Source organism: Spermophilus citellus (assembly GCF_964194105.1).
Source record: "Spermophilus citellus genome assembly, chromosome: 8".
Taxonomy (NCBI): Eukaryota; Metazoa; Chordata; class Mammalia; order Rodentia; family Sciuridae; genus Spermophilus; species Spermophilus citellus.
Genome location: NC_138189.1, coordinates 137,809,185 through 137,834,907, shown reverse-complemented (window position 1 = coordinate 137,834,907; position 25,723 = coordinate 137,809,185). Strand labels below are relative to the sequence as shown.

The 25,723-nt window shown below is 36.2% G+C and overlaps 1 protein-coding gene and 1 long non-coding RNA gene across 2 annotated transcripts in view; both read left to right on the top strand.

Moving 5' to 3' along the window:
- LOC308654541 overlaps nucleotides 1-365 on the top strand; it is a 61,979-nt gene extending 61,614 nt beyond the window's left edge. Inside the window, exon 7 of the long non-coding RNA XR_014023288.1 lies at nucleotides 228-365. This is a non-coding gene — a long non-coding RNA (uncharacterized lncRNA). The remainder of the gene's footprint in view (nucleotides 1-227) is intronic.
- An 11,347-nt stretch (nucleotides 366-11,712) lies between these two features.
- Nucleotides 11,713-24,991, top strand: ZNF330 (zinc finger protein 330). Its single transcript, XM_081303202.1, has 10 exons — nucleotides 11,713-11,880; nucleotides 13,124-13,255; nucleotides 15,135-15,154; nucleotides 15,260-15,330; nucleotides 17,285-17,364; nucleotides 19,253-19,379; nucleotides 19,828-19,932; nucleotides 21,058-21,104; nucleotides 22,728-22,845; nucleotides 24,008-24,991. The coding sequence occupies exons 2-10, from the start codon at nucleotides 13,136-13,138 to the stop codon at nucleotides 24,280-24,282; spliced, it is 963 nt and encodes a 320-aa protein (XP_081159328.1). The 5' UTR covers nucleotides 11,713-11,880; nucleotides 13,124-13,135; the 3' UTR covers nucleotides 24,283-24,991.
- The last annotated feature ends 732 nt before the right edge of the window (nucleotides 24,992-25,723 follow it).

Below are 25,723 nucleotides of genomic sequence, written 5' to 3'. Positions count from 1 at the left end.
AATTTTTTTTGCAACTACTGAGATGAAGAGGTACTTTTCTGTCTTTAAGCTGTTAATGTGATGAATCACATTTGAAGTTTTTTTTTTTTTTTTTTTTTTTGTCTTGTTGTTTTAGCATTTGACCCGTTCTCTGTGTACTTGAAGATCTTTTATTATGATCTCATGCTTGGCTGATTACAATCTGTGGACAATTTGGAAGCCTAAGTTGACTTTTTTTCTTCCTCCAGGGATTATTTTACTTGCTTCTAGTTGGAGTCAAGAAGGGCTGCCCACCTGGGGCCACCTGAGCTGCCTTCCAGGTCCCAGATTGAACCCTGACTTCTGATCCTCTGATGGAGCTCCTGGAACTGTCACTTATAGCTAAAAAGAACCCATTGACAAATGAACATGGGCAGGGGTGGTGGAGGGAGAAGGAAGAGGAGGAGGAGGAGGAGGAGGAGGAGGAGGAGGAGGAGGAGGAGGAGGAGGAGGAGGAGGAGAGGGAGTGCTACAGGTAGGAGAATAAACTAGCTGGGTATGGTAGAATAAACCTGTAATCCCAGCACCTTGAGAGAATGAAAAGTCTGGAGCCAGCCTTGGCTGCTTAATGAGACTCTTATCCCTGAAAGGTTGTGTGTGAAACCAGTACCACAGGGAGCAGAAGGATTTTTATAATAATAGAGTTGCGTCCATTTCAGGGCAACATGGGTTGGCTGCCACTGGGGTAGTGCCTAGTCTTCACACCCACCTACACGTCCAACCAGTCTGTCTGCTTCCCCCACCCCTTGCCCAAGAAAACATGACTTCAGAGGAGTGTTTTCAATAGTGTAGGTGCCGATTTGAGGTGGAAAGGTTGGCCCCAGACTTAGTGCAGAGTCTGCTTATGTGTGAGGCTGCTTCTGCCCTTGATTTTGCTTGCTGTCCTTGTCACAGGTCTGTGCATCATACTGACATGGGTCCCTTACAACTCAGCTTACATTTAACATGCTGGTTGCAGTTCCAGCTTGTTCTTCTGTGGGGAGGGGCTGGCAGTGAGATTTTTCCTTACTTCCTATGAGTTCCCCAGCACATTAAAAATATGTTTCACACAACGTCAAAATCCTTTGTATTGGAAGGGATTCTTAAACAATACCCCCCCACACACACACACACAATTTGTACCCACTATTTTTTTAAAGCCATCTTTATAGTTTCAGATTTCTTGTCTTATGTAATATCAAAGATCAAGATGTGGCCAAGAGTGCTACTTTTCCTACATGATATTCTCTGTCCATTTCTCCATCAGTAACACATCCACCCTTTTATTCAGAGCTGCAATGTGTCCAACTGAGCAATTTTATTTGCCAGTCTTTCAAAGACATGTTCCTGTGACTCAGTTCTGGACCATTGTCTGAAGCCAGAGTCATTTGGTTGGGGTTTTAGAAAAATTTGTTGATGGAGGTTGACTCAGTCTGGGGCCTTTTGGTCTCTCCAGCTCCTTCTTCAATTTCCCTGCCTAAAAATTGATTGGTGGTAATTATCCTTGAAATCAGGGCCAAAGGAATCCAAAAGACTTCAGCATCAAAGTTCTTAAACCACTGTACCTGTCCTGGATTTCCTGTGACATGAGAGAAAAATAAGCTACCTGTTGAATCCATCTTTATTTAGGTTTCCAGTTACATGTAGTTGAGTGTAGTTATTATGTGATATATTTGCAACTTGATTTTTTATATAACTTTTACTTGTTATCATCTTTAAGTAGCAGCTTTAGGAAAAAAAAATCACAATAACCTATCATAGTTATTTTATGTTTGGTGATTTAAAATGTTTTGGTTCGTTATGGTTAATTACAGAAACAGCTGGAGGTTCGATGTACCCATGCTTCCTTCAAGAAATCCTTATTGAAGTTAAAATTTGAAACCATTCAAGGAAAAATAAAATCATAATTTAAGTCTATAGTTATTATCTGATGTTAGCTATTTATCATGATCAACACATTTTATATTCTCAGTGAGAACATGATGTGATTCCATTTATAGCAATGCTGTCTTATTTCTTCTAAGTACAATCATTAATGCATTTCAAATTTTACACAGTAAGTCTATTTTAAAGGCAGTATAAGTTATCTGTGTCTTGTGATTCCACTAGTCCTATTTATTTGAACTTAAACTTAATATTTGTTAGACGTCTGGTAAGTACAGTCATCCAGATGGTTGTATTGGGCAAAAGTCACACTCTGTGTTTAAAATTAATAGTAAATGACTTTTCAGGATTAGAAGATAGAGAGCTTTGACTTTTCTGTATAATCTTTATTGTCAATATTTTAATCCATTTTTAAAAAGTCTTTCCATCTCAATGAGGTTCCTTACTCACCAGGGTTGTAATAGTGATCATTCCTAAATTGAAGGGAAGAAATGAATAGGAAAGGAAAGTAGGAAAAAGCAGATGCTTTCTGCATTGTTGATAGAATCTTCACAGTGTAACCCTCAGATCTCCTTCTGATTTAAATGCTTTACTTGGTTATTCCACAATATTACAAAAACAATTCCTTCCTGGATAATTTAGAAGACCCACTGGAGACCACTGAAAGACTGTAGCCCCACGGATCAGGGATGCAGGACTGAGATGTGAGTCAGGGCTAAGTCACGAGCAGGAGTCTGAGCTCTCCAGAGCCGGGTAGTGAAGGAAGAAGGAGCTTGGCATTTATGGTCTTCCACGTGCTGGGCACTGTGCTAAGTGTCCTGCCTAATACATTGTCACACTTAATACTCTCAATAGACCTGGGAAGCGGGGACTTAGTAACTACAGACCAGGGACCTCAATTTTTTTGAATGATGTCTCTTCAGCTTCTTCATATTTATTATCCTTATTTCACTGCAAAAAAAAAAAAAACACCTTAAAATCAAACAAACTATACAATACTTTAAGGTGGACTTGTGGTTAGGAATTCCCTTGTACTTTTTAGAAAATTTTCCTACTCCACTAAGAGACAAAGATGATAAAGGGAATTGCCCTTATATCTTCCTCTTTGTGGCACATGTGTTTTAACCTTGATTTTGCACTGAGGTTATTATATGTTCTGGCTTTATTAAAGGGTTTCCTACTTATCTTGGTCATAGGGCCTCTGTCTCTGATATAGTTTAGATATGAGGTGTGTCTCAAAAGCTCATGTGTGAGACAATGAAAGAAAGTTCAGAGGCAAAATGATTAGGTTAACCTAATCAGCGCATTCATCCACTTGAATGGATTAACAGGGTGGTCAGGATAGGCAGGTGCAGTGTGGCTGGAGAAGGTAGGTCACTACAGGTCTGCCTTTGGGGTACATGTTTTGTCTATGGTGAGCAGAGATCCCTGTGCTTTCTGGATGTCAGGTACTGGTCTGCTTTTTTCTGCCATGTCCTTCTGCCTTGATGTTCTGTCTTATGTCAGACCCAGAGCAGTGGATTTGGCCATCTATGGACTGAGACCTCTGAAATTGTGAGCCCTAAATAAACTTTTCTTTCTTTAATGGTTCTTGTCAGGTCTATTGATCACAGTGGTATAAAAGCTGACTAAAACATCAGTGTACAAGTTGCGCATTAGCATCCAAGTTTTAGGTCACTGGGGATTCCCAGATGGTTCCACATAAATGCCTGATGCAGAACTTGCTCACACTCTCACACTGTGAATTCCTGGTTTCTCATTTCTCCCGGTCTCCTTGAACTTGCATTTCATTTCTCCATGTTGAGTCAAACACTGGAGGAAATTTTTGTTTACTTTTGCTTTGTTTCATCCAGAATTTTATGTGCACTGTTCTTACAGAGTCTCTCCAGACATCTTGCCAAGAGTAGAAATCTGGATTTTACAGAGAGACTGTACTTGACAGAAAATTTTGAGACCATGTTACAAAGCCTTAGTGATTAGGTTAATGGGTTAGAGAGATGGGAGTGTCCGAGTTGATGTCCAGATTTCTGGCTTACACAGATGGATCAGTGCCCTGTGTTTACTAAGTTAAGACACCAAGCTGCACCTGTTTGTAGGGAATGGTAATGAATTCAATTTCAAACGCATATCATTTATCACTATGGATACAACAAATTTTAACTTTCTATTTGAAAGCTGGAGATAATATCTATTTTTACAGCAGATTTTTATGGGTATCAAATATAAGATGAATGTGAAAACTTTACTAAACTATATAGAATTATATATAGGTTGGTACGTAGAAATTTGGCCCCTTTCCCCAAAGCTAGTTGGTTAAATGAGATGTGTAAAACCTTATTTATGATACATTGATTCAGTGGCTAATAAGTTGTGATAACTAAAAAGGTAAAAGGGAGACATAAGTTGCTAGACAATTATGAACAGTGTAACACTTTTTCATAATACACAAACCTTTTGTAAGAGGATCACTTATGGTAATGCTTTAATAGTGAGGTGGAATTGATCAAGTAGTCACTTTGTGAGCCACAGTTACTTCCCATCAGTCTCTTTAAGATAGTGAGATGCACAAAAGATGGATAACACAGGTGTCTGAATATGGTAAGAAAGTAATTTTATGACCTAAAAAATAAGTTAATTTTTAAAAAGTTTTACTGTGGTAAGCAACACTTAACATGAGTTTTACTCTTTTTTAGTTTTTAAATTTTTTTGTAGTTGCAGATGGACAGAATGCCTTTGTTTATTTTTTATGTGGTGCTAAGGATCAAAACCAGTGCCTCACATATGCTAGGCAAGTGCTCTGCCCCTGACCTACAGCCTTAGCCCATGAGATCTACTCTTTAAGTAAACAGTACAGTATTACTATCCACAGGCTCAATGTAGCAACCAGATCTCTAGAACTTACTCACCTTGCGTTACTGAAACTTTCTATCTCTTGATTAGCAAATCCCCTTTGTCCTGGCCCTTGGAAACTACATTCTACTGTCTGCCCCTATGGGTTTGACTATTTTTGATATCTATATTCAGAAGACACAGGGTGTATTGGGATATAGGTCAGTGCTTTACAAGATCTACCACTGACCTATAAAAAAAGAGAAAGTAATAATAATGGATAAATCTCCTAGCAATATAAAAAAAAGAAAAGAAAAATTAGCAAGACATTAACATGGAAGTACAATCATAAGGTAGTTGTTTTTCTGTAGCTGGCTTATTTCACTTAACATAATGTTCTCATGACTGAACCATGTTGTTTCATTATGACAAGATTTCCTTCTTTTTAAAGCCTAAATAATATTTCATTGTGTGCACATACCACATTAGGAATTTATCATTAGGAATGTATTTTTTATTTGCCTAATTAAACTCTAATTCCTTGAAGGAGGATAAATTAAAAGCTTTTAAATGGGTAAAGGAGTTCTGTAGTACAGAGCCCTTCATTGGCCTGATCCAGCACACTCGTGTCACAAGTGTGCCTAAAAAACAGTCCTCTTGCTTCTAAAAATAATATGTTAATATCATGTAACAGCAATGAATACTTTGCAGGAAGATAACTGAATAGGGAGTTTTACCTTCTTACCAGAGGCGGAAAAGGGAAAAATGCCACGAAAGTTACTTTTACCAACAAACAGATCTGTCTAGAAATCCCTGGGTCCCCTATAAATATCCCTTTCTCTTTGTTACAGCAAGTAAATGCTTGGGAAGGGCTGCTATGGATGCTGCTTTTAAGTATTTCACTCAGATTTTCTGCCTCTGTTTTTGATTCATATTGCTTTAAAACCCATGTAAAAAGATCTACATCACATGAATTACAGATCTGCAGGTTGGTGAATGGTCATAGATTAGAAGTAGCCATCATAAAGAGAGCACTTCCAGTACTGCAGGAACTCTGCTTGTTCCATTCCCATCACCACCTCCCACAGGCAGCCACTGGCCTGAACTTTAACTCCATTTTGACTATTTTTGAAAGAGAATTATGGTTAGATTGTTTTCCTTTTTTTTTTTTAACTGTTGTGAGCTACTAAGCATTATTTTGGTGAGATTTATTCATATTGTTATATGAGGTTGTCACTATCCATTCCTGTTGGTTTATCACATTTTGTTGTATGAATGTCATGATTCAATAGGGTTGTCTTGAGTTTGAGGGCTATTACAAATAGTGCCACTATGAACACTCTTTTATACACATTTTAGTAAGTTTACACATGAATTCATAGGATATATTTGCATATATGTATTATTTAATACATGATAATAAATTTCAAAGAGATAATCCCAATTTACACTCCATAAAACTGGATGAGATTTCCCCCAGACAAGTTGCTCTACATCTTCACCAACACTAGATATTTTTAGTCTTTTTAATTTCAGCTCTTGTGTTGAATATTAAGGTATAACATACTTTTTGATTTTATTGCTCTGACAATTAAAAGCAGAGCTAATTGTGGAAGTGTAACCGATGTGACTCTGCAATCTGCATTTGGGGTAAAATTGGGGGTTCATAACCCACTTCAGTCCAATGTATGAAGTATGTTATGTCAAGAGCTTTGTAATGTTGTGAACAACCAATAAAAAAAAAATAAAAAAATAAAAAAAAAATAAAAGCAGAGCTAATTCCCCATGTCATTCTCTTTTTGGAGAACCAAAATATGAAGATAATATTTCTAGGCGTGTTTTTATATGTTGTGTGTCATAAATAGTTCAGGAAATGGATTTTTTCTTTATCATTTTAAATACATAGTATTTAAGTTGGATTTTTCTTTCACTAAACATAATGTTTTGAACTACCTATGTGGATAGGTTAGATTAAGTTCATGAATTCTAATTGCTAAATAGTTAGCATATATTTATTGCTTTCCTTAATGAAGGATAGGTTGCTTAATTTTTTTTGTATTAAGGAGTAGTATGATATCTTTATGTAATTTTGCACAAAAGTCATATGATAATGACCTAAAAATGGAATTGCTGAATCTTTGGTTTTGCATATATTAACTCCTACTCAACATTGCCAAATGCCACTCTAGAATTTATACTCTCAACAGAATTATTTAAAATTTGTTTCTATGCCTTTTCCAAATATTGGAATTGGCAGGCCTTTAAATTTTGGACAATCTAATGGATGTAAAATAGTATCCCATTATGGTATTGATTTGGGTATTCTAATTTAAAATAATTCCCTTTACTATAAAATCTTTCAATCTTCTGCCTAAATTTTTTTGGATTGTATATGTTTTTTTCACGGAATGATATATTTTTATTTTGTATATAAAATCTTTTTCAGTTACATAGGTGTCAATATCTCTCTCTCTCATAAATTGCCTTTTTTTGCATCTGTGATGTCTGTACTGCTGAAGTTTTAACTTCTATGTCAAATTTACTATTTATTTTCTTTTTTGTATTTTATTTAAGAAATTATTCCTCCCTCTATATCATAAATCATTATTTAGTTTCTTATACTAATTTCAAATTTTGCTTTGTATATTTAGGTCTTTCATTCATCAGGAATTTATTTTTATCTGTGCCGTGAAATAGGTTTCTAGTTTTCCCTCCTTATGAATAGCCAGCAGTATCTGCTTCTGCTATTAAATAATATATCTCTTCTCATTGCAACCTGTAGCACTTATCAAGTTCCAAATGTGCACGCGTTTGTACCTACAATTTCTGTTTTCAGTATTGAGAATTAATTGAACCCAAGGGAATTCTACATCTCCAGTCCTTTTAAAAACGTCTTTTATTTTGGGACAGAGTATCACTAAGTTGCTCAGGCTGGCCTCAAAGTTGCTATCCTGCTTTCGCTTCCCACTTAGCTAAGATTACAGACATGTGCCATGATGCCTGTCTAGGAGTTTTGATTTACTTACATTTATGTATTTGTTGACATGTGACACTGCTCAAAATTGTTTTAGTTATTGGATCTTTAAAATAAAATATCCTTTTTCTACTTGTATTAAAAACAGTCTGAACTTTTCATGGCTCTTAAACTGTTCTTATGAATTTTAGGATCCATTAATCAAATTCTATTTTAAAAATTCTATTACAATTTCATTTGAATTAGATTATGGAGAATTTATATACATTAGATTTATGGGGTATTTAAGTAATGTGTAGTTTCCATAGACGAAAATTATTATTATGGTTTTGTATGTATAAAATTTTCAGATTCATTCTTTACATCAAATGAACTGATTACACACTTTCTGCTTTTTTGTATTACCTCCTTCAAATCACAGTTCCATCTTCCTTTGGAATTCTTTTAGGGAGTATTATGAATGCTAATTAGGATTCTTCCTCTTTGTCTGAATATTTATTTTGCTGTCACTCTTTGTAGTTTGTACCTAGATCTCTTCAGTGGTGAAGAACTTACATCCTGAGTGCAGGGAGTAGAGCAAGCAGTCACTACTCAGCTGTCAGCCTCTTTGGGAATATTCTAGCCCTGGGTCTCACCCTTTTCCTTTGGTAGTCCTCATCCAATGACTGTCACAGGTATACAAAGACCTCATTCTTTTCCCTAAATTAAGACAATTACAAAGGGACATCTCAAAAGCAAAACTGAGTCCTTTGTTGAGGTGCTTTGAAGGTTAACTCTTATCTCTGTCTAATCTTTCCATCATCCTTTCCACATATGTTGTTCCCAAATGCCTTCCCAAACACACTCCTGAGACCTATCTCTAAGAATATGCTTCCTGGGAAAGCCAACCTAAGCCACCCAGTGTGTGCCAGGACCAGTTTGAGAAAGCAGGAACTCAGATGGAATTTATGATTGGAATCATAGACCTGACTGCCACTGAGGACCTGCTCACTGTGACAGGTGTTAAGACTGGTAGACCTTGGAACAAGGCCGCAGGGCCATAGTTAACACTTTGTCAGTAAAAACCTGAAGGGTGTTCTAATGAAAGTAACATAGTAGTGAGTATAATGTATCAGGCATTTGAGAAATATGAGGGAAACAGTAACCTTAGGAACAGTGGCATTGACTATTCAGTAAAATTGATCCTTCGGAAATAGTGAAAAGCTGAGAGTAGTTAATTGGCTATTAAAATCTAAGAAGGGCTGGGGATGTGGCTCAAGCGGTAGCGCGCTCGCCTGGCATGCGTGCGACCCGGGTTCGATCCTCAGCACCACATACCAACAAAGATGTTGTGTCCGCTGAGAACTAAAAAAATAAATAAATATTAAAAATTCTCTCTCTCTCTCTCTCCCCTCTCTCACTCTCTCTTTAAAAAAAAAATAAAATCTAAGAATAAACTGGAGAAGGCCTATTTGATAGCAAATAAAGAGGCCTTTATCGTGCAGTAGGAAAGCAGGAAAAAAAAAATGAGGAATGGGCCCAATGTGTAATCATAAGTGTTGCAGGGCTCCAAAGGAGATTAACCGTGAAATACAGCTAGGTGCGCTATGCCAAGCTCAGGGAGCTGGATAAGAGAGAAAAAGACTTCAGTGCAATTGGCTGGGTAGTAACACCTGAAAATCTTAAAGTTCTAGTTTCTCCTGAACTCTCTGAGCCTGAACATAGTTTCCCATTTCTGATTAATGGCTAGAGTCCCCCCACCCCTCTGCTTGAAAACCATGCAGAAACCTCCACTTCATGATATGAACTGTGCCTCTTTCAGAGTCCGCCCAAGTTCTCCTCGTGGTCATTAGGTCTACGGTTCAGGTAGTTAGAGTTAAGTTACAACATGGCCTGCCAAAAATATTGTCACGAGTGGCAAAAACTGTGCAGCAACAAGGGAGTTCTCTTAGAAGATTAAGGAGATGGATAATACGATATGGTGTTTCCAAGAACAAGATAGATTGGCAGCAAATAATGATACTGCTCAATCAGTACAATCAAAAGAAATCAAAGAGGGCATTATCAGCAAATTAAGGGAATACCCCAAGAAGGAGTCATAATTCCTTGTCTAGTTTCTATGTCTGAGCCAGTTTGAATCTAGAATCTATCAAAAGAGAAAAGTCCAGGTTTCAAGAAGAAGGCACTGAAATATTATAAAACGTATACAGAGTAATAGTTACCTCAGTTTTTCCCAAGAGGATTCTTTGCAATTTCTCTGGCTACCTATGCCTGGGGAAACGTGGAGCATCAGATATTTTTCTATAGTGACAAACAGAAATCCATCTGCCTTAAGCATTACATTATAGAGTTCGAAAACTTAAAAATAGTTTCACTCTTCTATTTTGTCTGGGAAACTAGTTATTTTTTTCATGCAACTATTATTCATATTAACATGTAATATGCTTACTAGTACTATTTTTAATGAATTAGGAAATATTTTTAAATTTTATCAATTAGATTTCTTAAATGGTAAATAGCAATCCATATAATCCACACAAACTATAACTTTTTAGGGTCCTAAAAAGTTTTTACAAATTTTTAAGGGTTCCTGAGACTAGAAAGTTAGAAAACTTCTGTGCTAGGTGATAACACAAGCCAAACTAGTTGTTTAATCTTGGGGCAAATTGTATAGTCTCTGTGCCTGAATTTCTTTATGAGTAAAATTAGGAGTTAATGTTACACTTGTAAAGTGCTTAGAATGCCAGGAGTAAAAAAGTTGTTACATGCTAATCGTTATTCATATCAACCTATTTTCTCTGTGAAACAGGAGTGGTAATAACTTCTAAAACTGACAAAAGAAGAGGTGGAAGGTTGAGGAAAGGAAGAAAATTTGATACAGCCATTGTGGCTAACTGGAAATGTTAGAGCTGATTATATAAAAGGATTGAAAGGCAGTTCTGAGAGGCTTGTTGAGTCTGGTGACCATGAATTTAGAGTAAATCATGATTGTGTGACACGCGCCTCCCCCCAACACTCAGAAATTCAGTGCAGAAAAGGAAAGCTGTTGAATCACCAGAACTGAGAATGTTACTCTTGGTTGGATCAGAAAGAAAGCATGATAAACTGAACGAAGTGGTGAACTGTGTTTAATAAAGTGGAGTAAGTAATAAAGTGAGAAGAATGGAAGAAAGCAGGTAGTTGATTACTGGTGTAGCGTAATGGAGGTAAGGGCTACTGCAGATGAAGAAATCACAATCCAAGAGGATGGGTCTTCCCTCTAACACATGAATGTGACCAAGAATGAGAGCAGAAGTTGACAGGCAGGTTCCAAAGTCTTCCCTCAGTAAGGGGTGGGTATAAAACACCTAAGAATCTAAGGTGGCAAGCCAGGCAGAAAGCAGTCATTGTCTGAGGTGGTAATGCGGAGCGATGGCTGTGAAGTTCAATTTGTTGGGAGAGGACAGCCAGGTTTCAGTCAACCCATTAAGTCCCAGGTTTTCAGTTCTCTGTAGGACGGTGGGACATAATGGGTTAAGGACAGGGGGCAGAGCACACACCAGAAGCAGAGAATGGGAGAGAATCTGTTCTAAAGGAATGGAATCCAGAAGGCATAATGGAAATCAGAGACCAAGGAGGGTCAGTTAGGACTTCTTCAAGACTTTGAAGGCAAAGCTTCTGTAGCTACCTATGAAAGAGGGGATGTGGGGCGTGGAAGATTTCTGTATTAGAAAGGTTTCCAAAAGAATTATGTAAGGATTTGCCGTTTGAGCAAAATCGTTTCCCTATTCCTTTTAGACTTTTTCTGTGAGTTCTTATTTGTCTACTTTTGTGTGTCCCTTCCCTCTAGATTTTTCTTTTTTTCTGAATGAAAAAAAATAAAGTTAAAGACGTCTTCTGTCCCCCTCCTGGCCTTCTGCTTCCCTAATGTCCCTCTTCTCCCTAGCCTCCCTTTGCCTCTTACAGGCCCCAGTTTGGGAATGAGTGGGCGGGACCACGGCGGAGCGAACAGAAGTGGGCGGGCCCTTCTCCGTCGACGCGGCTCGTAAGGACGCTGTGACGTAAGAGGACATCCGGTCTTTCCCTAGTGTCCGAAGCCGGCTGTCTCCGCCTTCCCGGGTCTCCGTGCCCTTTTCCCCTGAGTCCTGGTTCACGAGTTGGATTTGCTGCCTCCGCGAGCTAGCCTCACGCCGTTCCCTGTCTCTCGGCCCCTGAAGAGCGCCGGCCTCCCCGCGAGGGTGAGCGAAGCCGGCCGGGCGTGCGCGGTGGGGTGTCCCGCGCGGGTGGCGGTCGGCGGTTCCCGAGCCTCGTGACGCCTCGGCCGTCTCTGGACGCCGCCTCCACCCACCGGGTGATCTTGCTCCAGGCCTTGCTCGCCAAGCCTCGGGGACTCTGCGCAGGTGGCCTCCCTGGATGACCCGGCGGAGTCCGGAAGTTAGTGCGTTAGTGGAGAGGGCGTGGACCCGTGTAAGGCTGTGACGAGGCGTTCGCTCCTCAGTGGCCCAAACAAGTTGGAGGGAAAAAAAATGAGGCTCAGTTTTGTCATTGAGTTCGAAAGCCCTCTCTGACATTCGTCCTCATGATCACCGCGTGATTACTCTCTGACCTCTGGGCAGGGCACTGCGCCGTTTAGAGATCTATCTATGTCTGAAAAGTGCCCTGGTGGCTTGGACGTTAATTAAGTAACCACCATTAACTCTACTGGCCAGTCTGCCCATAGAGGAGAGTCTGTACCGTTTTGCTTACTGCTTGGTTTTGATTGGATGTTCCATAATGAAAACTAGTTCGGAAGTTTTCCTAAGTGAGGAAGGCCAGTTTTGAAGGCCTTACTTTGATAAATATGGTAAACATGTGTAGTGTTGAAACATAAATTTGAACCCTGTTAAAATTATATGTTTACTGTTTGTAAAGAGAAGATAACTAGAACAACTGCCAAAGAAATTGTGGTACATATGTTTAATATCTTTTCAGACCGGTTTGAATTTATAGTTAATGGTGGCGTTTGATTTGATGTTTTATTTAGATATCATGAAGTAAGACATTGTACTTAATGTTCTTGGCAGACTTAGGTCATCTGTGTAGTTCAAAAAGTGATTTAGATTAGGTTCAGATGTGCTTTTAAATGAATTCTTGTTCTATATTTCATTGAATTTTTTTTTTTTTTTTTAATGAGGAACAGGTTTCTTAACATCAGACCAACTTTTTTTGTTTGTTTGTTTTTTTGGTGGGCAGTAAAATTACTTGGCTTTTAGCATAATTTCTTTTGATGTTTATATATTTTAGAATTGTTTGGTAGTACAACTAAGTACCTTATTTTAAAGACACTTTTTGGGGGAATGTGTGCTTAATATTTCATGGTCCCCAAATAAGAGTTTAGTTTAAAATTTAACAACAATAAGAACACTTTGTTTTACTGTTTTTGAGTTTATTAAAATAGTAAGTGTAACTAGGCAATTATATCTTTTCTGTTCTCTTGTGTAGAAAGAGGAGAAAATGCCCAAAAAAAAGACTGGTGCAAGGAAGAAAGCTGAAAACCGCCGAGAACGTGAGAAACAACTAAGAGCATCAAGAAGCACTGTAGATTTAGCTAAACACCCATGTAATGCTTCAATGGTAACACTTTTTTCCCCTAAACTATGTCATGTTTTATCTGAAATATACCTGAAGAAATTTTAATAGAGTTCCCCCATTTATTTTATTGATGAGTCTGAAACTTATTCTAGAGACATGTTTCCTTATTTTCACAAACACTTGAGTAGCAGTGATTTTTTATTTTATTTTATATTACATAGAAAACCTAGACTATTAACTCGGATATCGTTGGTGATAGATACTGAACAAAAATAGATAACAGGAGCTGTTTACAATTTTCCAGTTGCTCTAGCCTTATGTTCCATAACTCTGTTTGTCGTAGTTGGATTTTCGTCTTTTTCACTTAGCAATTTTTAATTCATTTGACTTATTTTTTCTCTCAACAACTTTCCAACATCTCTTTGTGTTCCTGTTCTGCTGCCTTATTAGTTGTGCTGCATGGATTAGTCTTAATAAATTCTGGCTGCTTTGAATGGTGAAACTTGTAAAAAAGCAAAGGATTATGTCATCATTACCTTTTTCCTTTATTTGATCATGTTTCTTTGAGTTATCTCATTTCTTCTCACTTCCATGCTTCTCTACTTTTTCTATTCCTACTGTTATTCATTTTTCCCTTTTTTTGTTTTATCAAAGATGCATGAAATGACTTAATTAATGACTTAATTTAGCAAATATTTTGTGCCATACTATTTTATATACTGTGGGGATACATAGATGAATGACATGTTTCCTGTTTCCACAAGCTTATAGTTCAGTTGTGTTGCGTACTATTCAGGACAGGACTTGCTTATTTATAAATAACAAATATAACTTAAATAGCCTTGGAAAAATAGTTTATTGAATGGATGATGGAATAATTCATGTAGCTATGAAGGGGAAGGATATAGCTGGGCTCATGGACAGATGAAACCTAGGACAACTTGTAGTTGCTTTTTGCATTTGTTTCTTTTTGCTTATTCCATTTTCTCACACTTTCTTAGTTTATTTATTTAACTTCGCAGTTACAGATAGGTTGCATATATCATACTTTGTTGAGCTCAGAAGGAAAGAACTCTTTCCTTATTATAGTAAATAGATACTACAGGAAATTGTATGTAGGTTGGTGCTGAGCCAGTACCCATCCCAGGACTAACATATATGGTGAGGGGGATAGGAGTTAGGAGCAAAATTAAATAGCACAGGTATGACAGTGGGATTCCCTTCTGAGTGTCAAAGTCCTTTCCAGAGCAAAACAATAATAGCATACATAAATACATGCAATGAGTGCTATATCTGGATAATGTTTCAGTAAAGGTACAGTGTAATTCTTAGGACTTTAGATGTGATAAAATTGTGTGTGGGTGGGGTGCATTTCACAGAGAAGGTGGAAATATAACCCAAACTTCCAAAAAGTAGAGATTTAATGAATAGTGTTGAATAAGTAAAGCCCCGGAGAGGGGAGAGTACAAGACATATTTGGGGAAAGGCTAATAATAGTAACTTGAGTGTTAAAAGAACAAGCCTGAAAAGTGGTTAAGGATCGGACTGTGGTGAGCATTTAAAGCCATGTTAAAATATAGATATTCTGTGGTCTTTATTATTTTTGCATTCTTCGTTTCTTGTGTCCATTCTGTAGAATTTAATTTCTTAAACAATCAAAAAAGAAACCACCATAGTATTTAGCCTCTTTAATGATAATGCCACTTCCTCTTCTGGTGTGTTATGCCCAGAATATACCTTTGTTGTGTGTCTTTGTTTTCTAATAATTAGGTATAGATGCTTGTGTGCCTGGGTGGAGTTGGAGGATTTGGGGTTGTACTACTTAAATTTTAACACAGAAAACTAGAGATTCTTTATAATGTAAGTAAATTTGCACTTTTCAGCAACAGAAAAATTAATGTTATGTTTTTACATCTTATAGGAATGTGACAAGTGTCAGAGGTAAACTTTCTTTTTTTTCCCCTATCTACATACATTAAAAGAGTCCCTCTGATGTTTTTTCTGAAATATTTACCGTATTTAAAATTTTTTATTTTACATGACAAGGCGGCAGAAGAATAGAGCATTTTGCTATTTTTGTAATTCTGTACAGAAGTTGCCAATATGTGCACAGTGTGGTAAGTATATAACTACAAATGCCTACCTTTTATCAAAATGTGTGTGGAAGTTAATCAGCTTGAAAACCTATATGTTCATTGTTATTGCTTACATTAAGGTAAATGCCTTACCATTACAAAGTGTTACTTACAAAATGTTATTTGGTCTACCAAAAAACTTCAAGTGTTAGTTTTACCTCTTTGATATACTGTCGGAAAATAGTGAAGGTAAAAATCTAGAAATAGGGCTGGGAATATAGCTCCCATGAACCAGGGCCCTGGGTTCAATCCCCAGCACCACAGGGGGGAAAAAAATCTAGAAATAGTTTATCAGCAAGTTGTTTTAAAAATTAGAAGATCAGATTCTAGCTTAATATAATGTCTGATGATCTTAAAATTTTAATTATACAAACCTTAGTCATGTCAATATTCATATTTTCTCTGTTTTGAATTTTGATTCCTGCTGATAGTCTCTATGGTTTCTTAAAACTATTGGGGATAATTTTATTCCACATGTACCCGTTTCTTACTTTGATCAGTTCTTTTCCTGTTTGATATTTACATGTTATTTTTGAGTTTCCTCAAATGTATTCCCAAATGCTTGAAATAAGAGTTTTTAAGTCACATACTGTTTCCAATTATTGGTGGAAACTTTTACCCTGAAATAATTATTCAGAATAAAATTGATTATTTATGTTAAAAGTACTGAAGATGCACAGTAAAGAAGCCCGATCAACTTTATTAACTTCAGATTTACTCCCCCAACTTTATTTGAACAATATCCTTTTGTTCATGAGATGCTGGGACAATTTGAGATGTGCTTCTATATGTGTATAAGTTCGATAATATTACAGTGCTTCAGCTACATCTCTGAAAATTTTAGTGTAGTTCTAGCTATCAAAGAAGACATCCCTTCAGTTCTGCATTTAATGAAAAAGAAAACTGACCTGGTTGGAACACTCTTTTGCTTGGTTTTATGTCATTACTTTATAAAGGTATTTCTGTTTATTTATTTATGTATTTATTTTAGTTGTTGATAGACCTTTATTTATTTATGCATGCCTCACACAAGCCAGGCAAGTGCGCTACCACTGAGCCACAGCCTCAGCCCTTTTGTCATTACTTTATAAAAGACAGTAGAATGAAAAAATATTTTGTGGAAGGTTAAAAGGTAAAGTCTCCCCATATTTTTAGTGCCTCTAGGCTTGGATTGGGTAAGAGCTGTACTTGGGTGCATTTTCTACTTACTGATTCTTCTTAGAGTTAGACATCTAAAAGTTGGGTAGCTGCTGCCTGCCTCATTTCCAGTTTCTCTTTCTTCCCATTTCCTGTTGTCTAACTTTGTTTCCCAGGAAATCATGATGATAGAAAATTGAGCATTTTCTATTTCTCTTGTTTTCCACTTTGTTGAATCTTGTTGGGTGATCAGTATATTATCTTTAATGTTTGCATTGTATCTGATAAGCAGATTTCCTGATAATGTTTGGATTGGTAATTTGCTGTTAGATCAGAACTTTTGTGAGTGTTGTGATTTTTTAGTTGTAACACTATATTCTTGGTTTGTGTGCTCATTTGGGTATGATTTAAGCTTCAAACTAGACTTTTTTTTTTTAATTTTTTAGTTTTCGGCAGACACAACATCTTTGTTTGTATGTGGTGCTGAGGATCGAACCCGGGCCGCATGCATGCCAGGGGAGCGTGCTACCGCTTGAGCCACATCCTCAGCCCTCAAACTAGACTTTTTAATGTGTGTTATAAAATGTAAAATTCATTTTAAGGTGTGACTTTTTAAAATGTTTTGATTTATCTGAGAATTCATAAGATTTTAAAATGTTAAAATGATCATTAAATTACCAAGTGTAATCTGCAATTTTAGTTTTTATTTTCATAGGACTTGGTCTGAGTCAAAAGAAATAGTGAATTCTTGCATGTATTACTATGTAGCCCTAATAGTGCAAGTTTTTTTCTCTACTAGGAAAAACAAAGTGCATGATGAAGTCTTCGGACTGTGTCATAAAGCATGCTGGCGTATACAGTACTGGCCTTGCCATGGTGGTAAGCTGCTTGTTTCATCTGACATTGGGTGGTTTCTGAGAATAAGAAAAAGTCATTCTGACCAAGAGTTATTTTTTTCTAAATATCAGTGCTTTGTCTCTTGTTTTGGTCAGTTATATCTCAGTGGTACCTTTCTAATGGGTTTTACTCAGGCTTCACAAATAATATTTACTGTTCTGAAAGGCTTTCTTAGCCAGTGTTCAAGCCTTTGTTTAAATAATTGACCAAGTTCTAAACTAATTTTAGGATAAGTATTTTGTTTTTAACATTACATTTCAAAAAATGTATATGTTTATTATGTAATATCTTCTTTGCATATACCATTTTTTAAGGAAATTTATTGTTTTAATTAACAATGGATTGTGTGGTATATTTTGTTCTCTTTTAATAAAACATCTTTTCCTTTTAAATATAAGTTAGTGTATTCTGGTTTTTTCTTTTATGCTTTAGGCTTAATTTCTAGTCTGTGATGAAAGTTACATTGTTTTTATGTCAAGAGAAGTATTTTATGGTAATTTATAGTTTTTTTATGGTAATTCTCCAAAAATAAGTAGTTTTATACTATGACGCATACTTTTTTCTTGTCACTTGGTAGTCTGGTCTGTGAGCTTTCTTTCCAGATTCTGGTAACCACTCCTTCCCCTCATTTGTCCATTTAGGTGTTAGAGGTGGTCACTGTATCATCTCTTGATATCCCCCCCCCCCAAGCCCTTCCCTGTTATTTATAAATAATCTCTTGAAAATCTTAATTTATCTAATTTCAGAGTGCATTCTCTTTCTTGTTACAACCCTGACGATTTAAGACATATCTTTAAGGGTTGCAAAACACAATTGATAAGCCATTTTTTTTACAAGTCAACAAGTATTCTTCAGGTTTACTGTTTACTATTTGCTTTTTTTTTTTTTTTTTTTTTTTTTTATAGAACCTTGAATAGCAGAGTATTACATTGAGATTTAGGACTGACTTTAAATCTTAGGTCATGTGTAATACAGGTTTGGGATTTGGATTTAGTCTTGGGCCTCACATTTCTCATTAATAAAGAAAAGATCATCTGACCTTACTCTGTTAAGATTCTAAGATAAGATTCTTTCTCGCTTTTACTATTCTGTAGGTGTCAGTGTATCATTGAAAAATTCATTATTTTTAAAAATATTTTTTAAAGATGTTGATGAACCTTATTTATATGTGGTACTGAGAATCAAACCCAGTGCCTCACACATGCTAGGCAAGTGCTCTACCATTGAGCCACAACCCCAGCCCCCAAAATACATTCTTATTCTGTTATCTTGCTATATAATTGGAGAGTCTTACTCTCTAGTTTAGTGTGATGTATTTTACTTCAATTTTTTTTCCACAAAGAAATGTTACAATGATTTAATTTGTAAGTTATCTTTAAAAAGAAGAAAATGGCTGAAGTTTAATATTTTCCCAGGTATTTTAGAAAAGCTATAGGATTGTTTTATGACTTATACAGATAAAAAGGGTTTTTCTTAAATCAAAACTGATGGTATTTAAAAATTCAATTTAGTTATAGGAATTGAAATAGACAAGAAAGCTTAAAATGTGGACTCCAAACTTCATTTGAATTAGAATTCATTTTATTTAATTTAATAATATTAGAGTAGGTGTATAGTTTTCTCCATTGCTTCTTTTTCTTTTGACTTATAACTGAGTTTTGTATATTGCAGGTAGTTGTTGGTGAAGTGATTTTTCAGAGAACTCTTTAATTTTTGCTTGGGGTGAACAGTAAAAATCTTTACTGAAGCTTCCAACTATCTCTGAGTGTTAGTGAAATGCTAAATGAACAATTTGATGGTTACTATTGGTTAAACAATGATTGCAGCTGGTTAAGGACAGTGATTATATTCTCTTGTTCCTTGGTTGCAGGGTGCAATATGTGACTTCTGTGAAGCTTGGGTTTGCCATGGTAGGAAATGTCTCAGTACACATGCCTGTGCCTGCCCTCTGACTGATGCTGAGTGTGTTGAATGTGAACGAGGTGTATGGGACCATGGTGAGTGCTTAGATACAGGCACTGAGCTTGGTTATAAGTAAAGGTTGACTTTTAGACATTCTGAATGCTATTTTCAAGATTTTTTTCAGGGTACTGGAAAATTCTAATTACGAGTAGTGTTTTGATGATCATTTTAATTGGAAAAGTGATTTATATCAACAGTAATAGTATTGTTTATGTAAGCAATCAGGGAGGGAAGTCTTGGGGAGTAGGTGGTGTCCTTGAGCATTGCATTATGTTAAGTAACCAAGAGGTAATGCAAGCTCACTTTTATGGTTCAAGTTCAAGTAGTTGGTTTTGTTTAAGTTTTTACCAGAACAAAAATTGCTGTGCAATTTGAGTGTACCTCTGAAATCACTTGCCATCTCTTTGCAGTTTTGTATATAAAATTTTAAAAATTATAGTTTATTATATTCATATCTGTGGTTTTCTTTTTTTAATCCAATAGGAGGGAGGATATTTAGTTGTTCTTTTTGCCATAACTTTTTGTGTGAAGATGATCAATTTGAGCATCAAGCCAGCTGCCAGGTTTTAGAGGCAGAAACATTTAAATGTAAGTGTTATTTTATTTTTATTTTTTAATGTTAGATGTTCTTTATACCTGAGAGTCTGAAGAGTATAAATGTTAAACTTAATGGAAAGGCAATAAGGGTTTTTTTTTGTTTTGCTTATTATGACCTTCAATTAATGTATCTTTTTATTTCTTCCTAGTAAAATATTAAAACACATGGTTCTGAAATTTTCAGCAGGGATGCCAGTGGCATATTGATTGAGTCAGTTCTTCATTTTTGTGGAGTTGACCAGGCATTGTAGGATTTATAGTAAATGAATACCCAATGTCATGTTTACCTTTAAATAAAATCACAGCCCACCTTCCTCTGCCATTCCTAGATGTCCTCAAATGTTATCACCCCTACTTTCTTCTTGCTGTTGGTTTCAGTGGTCTTTAGGGATCAGAATGTGCAGGAAGTACCTGCAGGGGTTTTAAGAAATACAGGTGCCCAGGCATTATCCCTGAAGATTCTCTTTTGAAGTCTGTAGTGGGTGCCAGGGCATCCATATTTAACCTGTACATATATTTCTCATCCATTTTCCAGTTAAGAACCAGTATTAACAATTGGGTTGGTAATACTGTCATCTTTTACAGATAATATCTTAAAAGGTTAGTTGAAATGAAAATCCACATAAAGCATTAGTCTCTACTGCCTAGCACTTAACCCTCATTAAATCATAGTTACCATCAATAAGAAAAAGGCTAAAATTTCCCATAGTCACTTCTTTTAATTTGGGGCTAATTCCTATTAACCCTAAAATTGTGGTTGATAAGTCATTGATCTGATGATATATGTACAACACACACTATCTAGATGTATGTGTATATATATACACATATATGTGCATATATATGAAATTCTCAATATTTATTATGTAGAAACTCAAAGATTAAAAGCATCTCAAAGTGTATAGCATATTTGAACCCATCTTTGTCTTTTGTAGAATGTATGATATAAAAATTGAATTATTTTATTTGGGGCTTGGGACCTTTTTGTATATTTATAGCATTTGAATCCAAAAGACAGGAAACTGTGATAAGGTGAGAGCAGTAGTAATTCAGTAAAGGACAAAAGAAGAAAACTGAATAATTGACAGGATTTTAAGATGAATTTCTCTCTCACAGGTGTCTCATGCAATCGTCTTGGTCAGCATTCATGTCTTCGTTGTAAGGTATATTTAAGTATTTTTCTGTTTAGATTTTTTTATTATTATTTTTGGTATAGAGGATTGACCCAGGTTGCTTAACTACCTAGCCCTTTTTATTTCTTATTTTGAAACAGGGTCTTGCTAAGTTGTTTAGGTCCTCACTCAATTGCTGAAATTGGCCTTGACCTCCTCATCCTCTTGAATCTCTGAGATAATAGGTGTGCACCACCACGTTCAGTATAGATTTTCTTTTAATTTCTATATACCACTACCAGTCCTTGGATTCTTTCTAGCTATAAATGATCTCTATGTGAAATAAGAATTAATTTAATTCTTTTATCTTTGAGATTGTGAAGTTGAAATTGAGAGGACCTAAAAGAATTTCCACTAGTCCTCTGGTTGGCTTGTACTGTTGTTGCCCCTGGTACACAAGTCTCCGGGTTCCTGGCTTAGTGTTTTTTATGTCATATGTTTATGGAAGAACATTGTAACCCCAAGATTGGGAGTGTATTTTAATTACTGTCAAAATGCACCTGCTTAAAAAACTTTAGGTGAAGTAAGGATTATCATGGCATTCTATTTCCTTATACTGGCTCCAGCATTTCTTTTGGTCAAATATCACTAAGCAGATGCAGCCAATTCACTTTCTCTAAGAAATGTCTTTCTGGGAGGCCGGGCATGGTGGCACATGTAATACCAGCCACTCAGGGGGCCAAGGCAGGATGATTCCAAGTTCTAGGCCAGTTTCAGCAATTTAGCAAGGCTCTCAGCAACTTAGACTCTGTCTAAAAAAAAAAAAAAACGACAAACAAGATAAAGGACTTGGAATGTAGCTCAGTGGTAACATGCCCTGGGTTCAATCACCAATAACAACAACAACAAAAAGAAAGGTTTTTCTGCTTCTTCCTAATCCTATTTGTTCTTTCTCTCCCAACTATGCTGCAGTTTTGCCAGGGCTTTCAGTTTATTGAAAGTGTTCATGCTGTCAAGCTTTTAGGCATTGTCTGTACAGTTTCCTTTGTCTGGAACACTTTCCATGTTTGCTTCCCCTCTTATACCCCCATTCACCTAGGCACCCATTCAGCTAAGACATCGTGCCCCCGGGAAGCCTTTCTGGATCCTGTGTATGGTTTAGTGCCCCTCCTGTGCACTTCCCTTTCAATGCTTAGTGTTGTGTATGACTCTCCACCATCCCCAGATAGACTGCTCTGTGAGGGTGGATAGATTGTTCACCATTGTGTCATCAGGGACAGTGAGAATATTGAAATGCTTACAAATACTCTCTGTAGTTAGTCTCTGCCTTGTGTTGTGTCATGATTCACAAGTCCTGGCCAAAACAAAACAAAACAAAAAACCCACCCCATTTTCTTAAGAAAGTGTAATCAGGACTGTGACTAGTTCCAAAAAGAATTCTTAAATCTTTATATTTTAACAAAATTCTATCTCTAAATTCTCTTAAAGAGAGAACTGAGAACTAAATTAGAGCAAATTACATTCCATGCTTTTATATAATTATGTCACAAGGAATCCTAATGTTATATATAACTAAAAAGAACTTAAAAAAAATTTAAAAGGCAAAAAGAAAATTTCCTTGAAATATTGAGTGATATAAATATTTATTTACTCATTTTTACTTTCCCTATATAGGCTTGTTTCTGTGATGAACATACAAGGAGTAAGGTGTTTAAGCAGGAAAAAGGAAAACAGCCTCCTTGCCCTAAATGTGGACATGAAACTCAGGAAACAAAGGATCTTAGCATGTCAAGTAAGACTCTCAAGATACTTAGGAAATGTTTTACTTCCTTGCTTAGACAACATTTATATTATTTCTCATATTTTTAAAAATTGCTGTTTCTCCCTTGTCTTCTCTTGAGCAAGTAAGTTTTTCTTGTTGTTTGCTTTTGTTTGTTTTCTACAGGGGGCAATCCTGGGGATGGAACTCAGGGCCTCACACATGCTTGGCAGTTGCTCTACCACTAAGCTCACTTGGAACCTTGCAAATGGGATTTTATAGCCTTGTAAAATAGATAGATGGGTACTGTTTTCCAATTTAACATCAGAAAATACTGACATTCACTTGGGTATTTGCCCCCATTGTCAACAGGAAATACTAGAATTTAAGACCAAAAAGAACAACTTTTCTGTTTTTCTAAGGCTTTCTTATTAAATAATTGAAGTTATAAATTCTTAAATCTTCATTACTTGAAAGTCATATTCATTCTGAAGTTATTCTTAGGTGTGTAGTATTTGGGTACAGTGCTTACTTGTGATAAACCATATAATAATTGTTATGGTTTTTGTAGAAAATTTTTGATGAAATAAGGCTACTACAAATAAAAAAGTAGTCTACTGTTTACAGTTCTAATCTAACATGCTGACAGTAAAGCAGCTCACCTTTTGTTAAAAACAGGTTTGACTTTACTAAGCATGTCAGAGTGGAACCATAATTCTAAGCAACTATGACACACTACTTAATCAAAGATGTAGTTGTGCATAGGTGAGAATGATGATTTTGCTGATTGTAATATAAAATGTATGCTACTAAGCGTTAATGAAAAGTTTTCTAGGGTATCTGCATTATAAAATAGCTCTTAAGAAAAATTTTAATGATATTTTTGTGAGTTACATGATTCAGAAATAACCTTGATTGACTAAATGAAGGGTGCTTTAAGTTTTAACTTGCCTTATCTGGAGAATTTTGGTGGTCTAATTTTGTTTTCTTTTTCTAGATTTAATGAAATGATAGCTGTAATCTTTGTTATTTGTTGTGTTTGTAGACTCGTTGTGTATTGTATGAAATTAGGAAAATAGGGATTGCTTTTTTATTCGAATGTAATAAGGAGTAAAGTTCCATTATTTTATACTTTATTGAAAAAAACAAAGATGTAGAGGATTTCAGAACTAAAATGCATATTTGTCCTTTGTAGCACGCTCACTGAAATTTGGCCGTCAGACTGGAGTTGAAGAGGGGGATGGAGCTTCTGGTTATGATGCTTATTGGAAGAACCTTTCATCCAACAAGTACAGTGATGCAGGCTACCGTGATGAGGATGATGATGAATATGACGCAGAGGATGACGAAGAGGAAGAAGATGAAGGTGGAAAGGATTCAGATGCTGAATCATCTGATTTATTTACTAATTTGAATTTAGGAAGGACCTATGCCAGTGGCTATGCTCACTATGAAGAACAAGAGAACTAGGGGAGCTGCTTGCCTGTTGGTGGTTGTGTATGACAAGAGCCAGGAGCACATGTCATGAGGAATCATGAGGGTGTTCAGAAGTACTAGCACTTGACCTTGTTCTATTACCAGTCCCACGAGACTAAGGAGTAGGGCATGGCATTTTTATAGGAACTGATAATCAGGCTTTTAATATGAGAGAAATGAGTTTCAAATGTAAGACATTTATTGATCCAGGCAAATGAAGTATCGTGGATTAGATTGCTACTGATTTTAGTAATTTCATAGTTTTTTCCAATCACATACATATAAAGAATAAAGGAATAAAATAGTAATATATTTATTTGAAATGAAATTACTGTTTTTATTAAAGGAGCACTGCTTAGAAATTCACTGTGTCTCGTTTTGTAAAATGTAATGGGTAAAATGGATTACTGTATTTTTTCCTTTATGTCTGTCCTCAGAATGAAAGTCATGTTATTATATTCTAAATTTTCATTAAATACTCATGTTGTTAGTAGTCATGCATGTTTCAGCATTCGGCCCATTTATCTCTCTTCACAATATATATCATGAACAATCCTTGTTTTAATACCTAAATGTATTGACAAAGGTGACTGACTACCTAACCATTTTTTAGAATTATGATACCAGAAGTAGTATTACAGATGCCTTACCCAGGAAATTTCATTTTTTGGAATAAATGGATGTAGTATTTCACTTTAGAACTTTGATATTTTATTTCTTCTCATTTTTTTTTTCAATTTATTTTGGAAAATATTCCAGTGTTTTTCTATAAACTGCTTCAGTTTTTGCCTAATGAAAATATGTAACAGAGACTAATTATGTGGCCGATATCACTGAAGGTAGGTGGAGAACTGACAATCCCTGGCACAAGTTCAGTTTTACAATGAATTTGGAGATGTGGTAGAAAGGAAAGTAGTGTCTGGCTGGCTGGTATTATGGATATATGGAGCAAATTCGGATGGCTGTTGCTCTGCCATTTTTGTTGTAGAGAAACATAATGAACAGGGGGTTGGGGGGGGCAATGGAAAGCCAGGTGGGAAAGCCACAGGGCCTGTGTTGGCTGGAAGAAAAGCTTTCCACGTCTCTGAACAGAAGGGCGGAGAAAACAGGACCAAGCCAAACACTGACAATCTGGATAGTTCTAAGGTAGTTCCCATCCAAGACATCTATTATTACACCAGAGCACTGCTTAGGAAAACCTGAGACCCAACAAGGAAGATGGAGGTGTTTGAATGGATGTTGCTGAAGATTTTTACTCCCTGGAGTCTAGTCAATGCCCACACCTTTCAGTTAAGGACAAGCATTTCCTATTTCTAAGATGGATGACAATGCAGAGGCTTATTTACTCAGGCAATTTGTGCTCCTGCAATCCTTCCCTTATCTTTAGGCCATTATTAAACTTCAGACCTAAAATTAGGGTTAAGTCACAATAAGA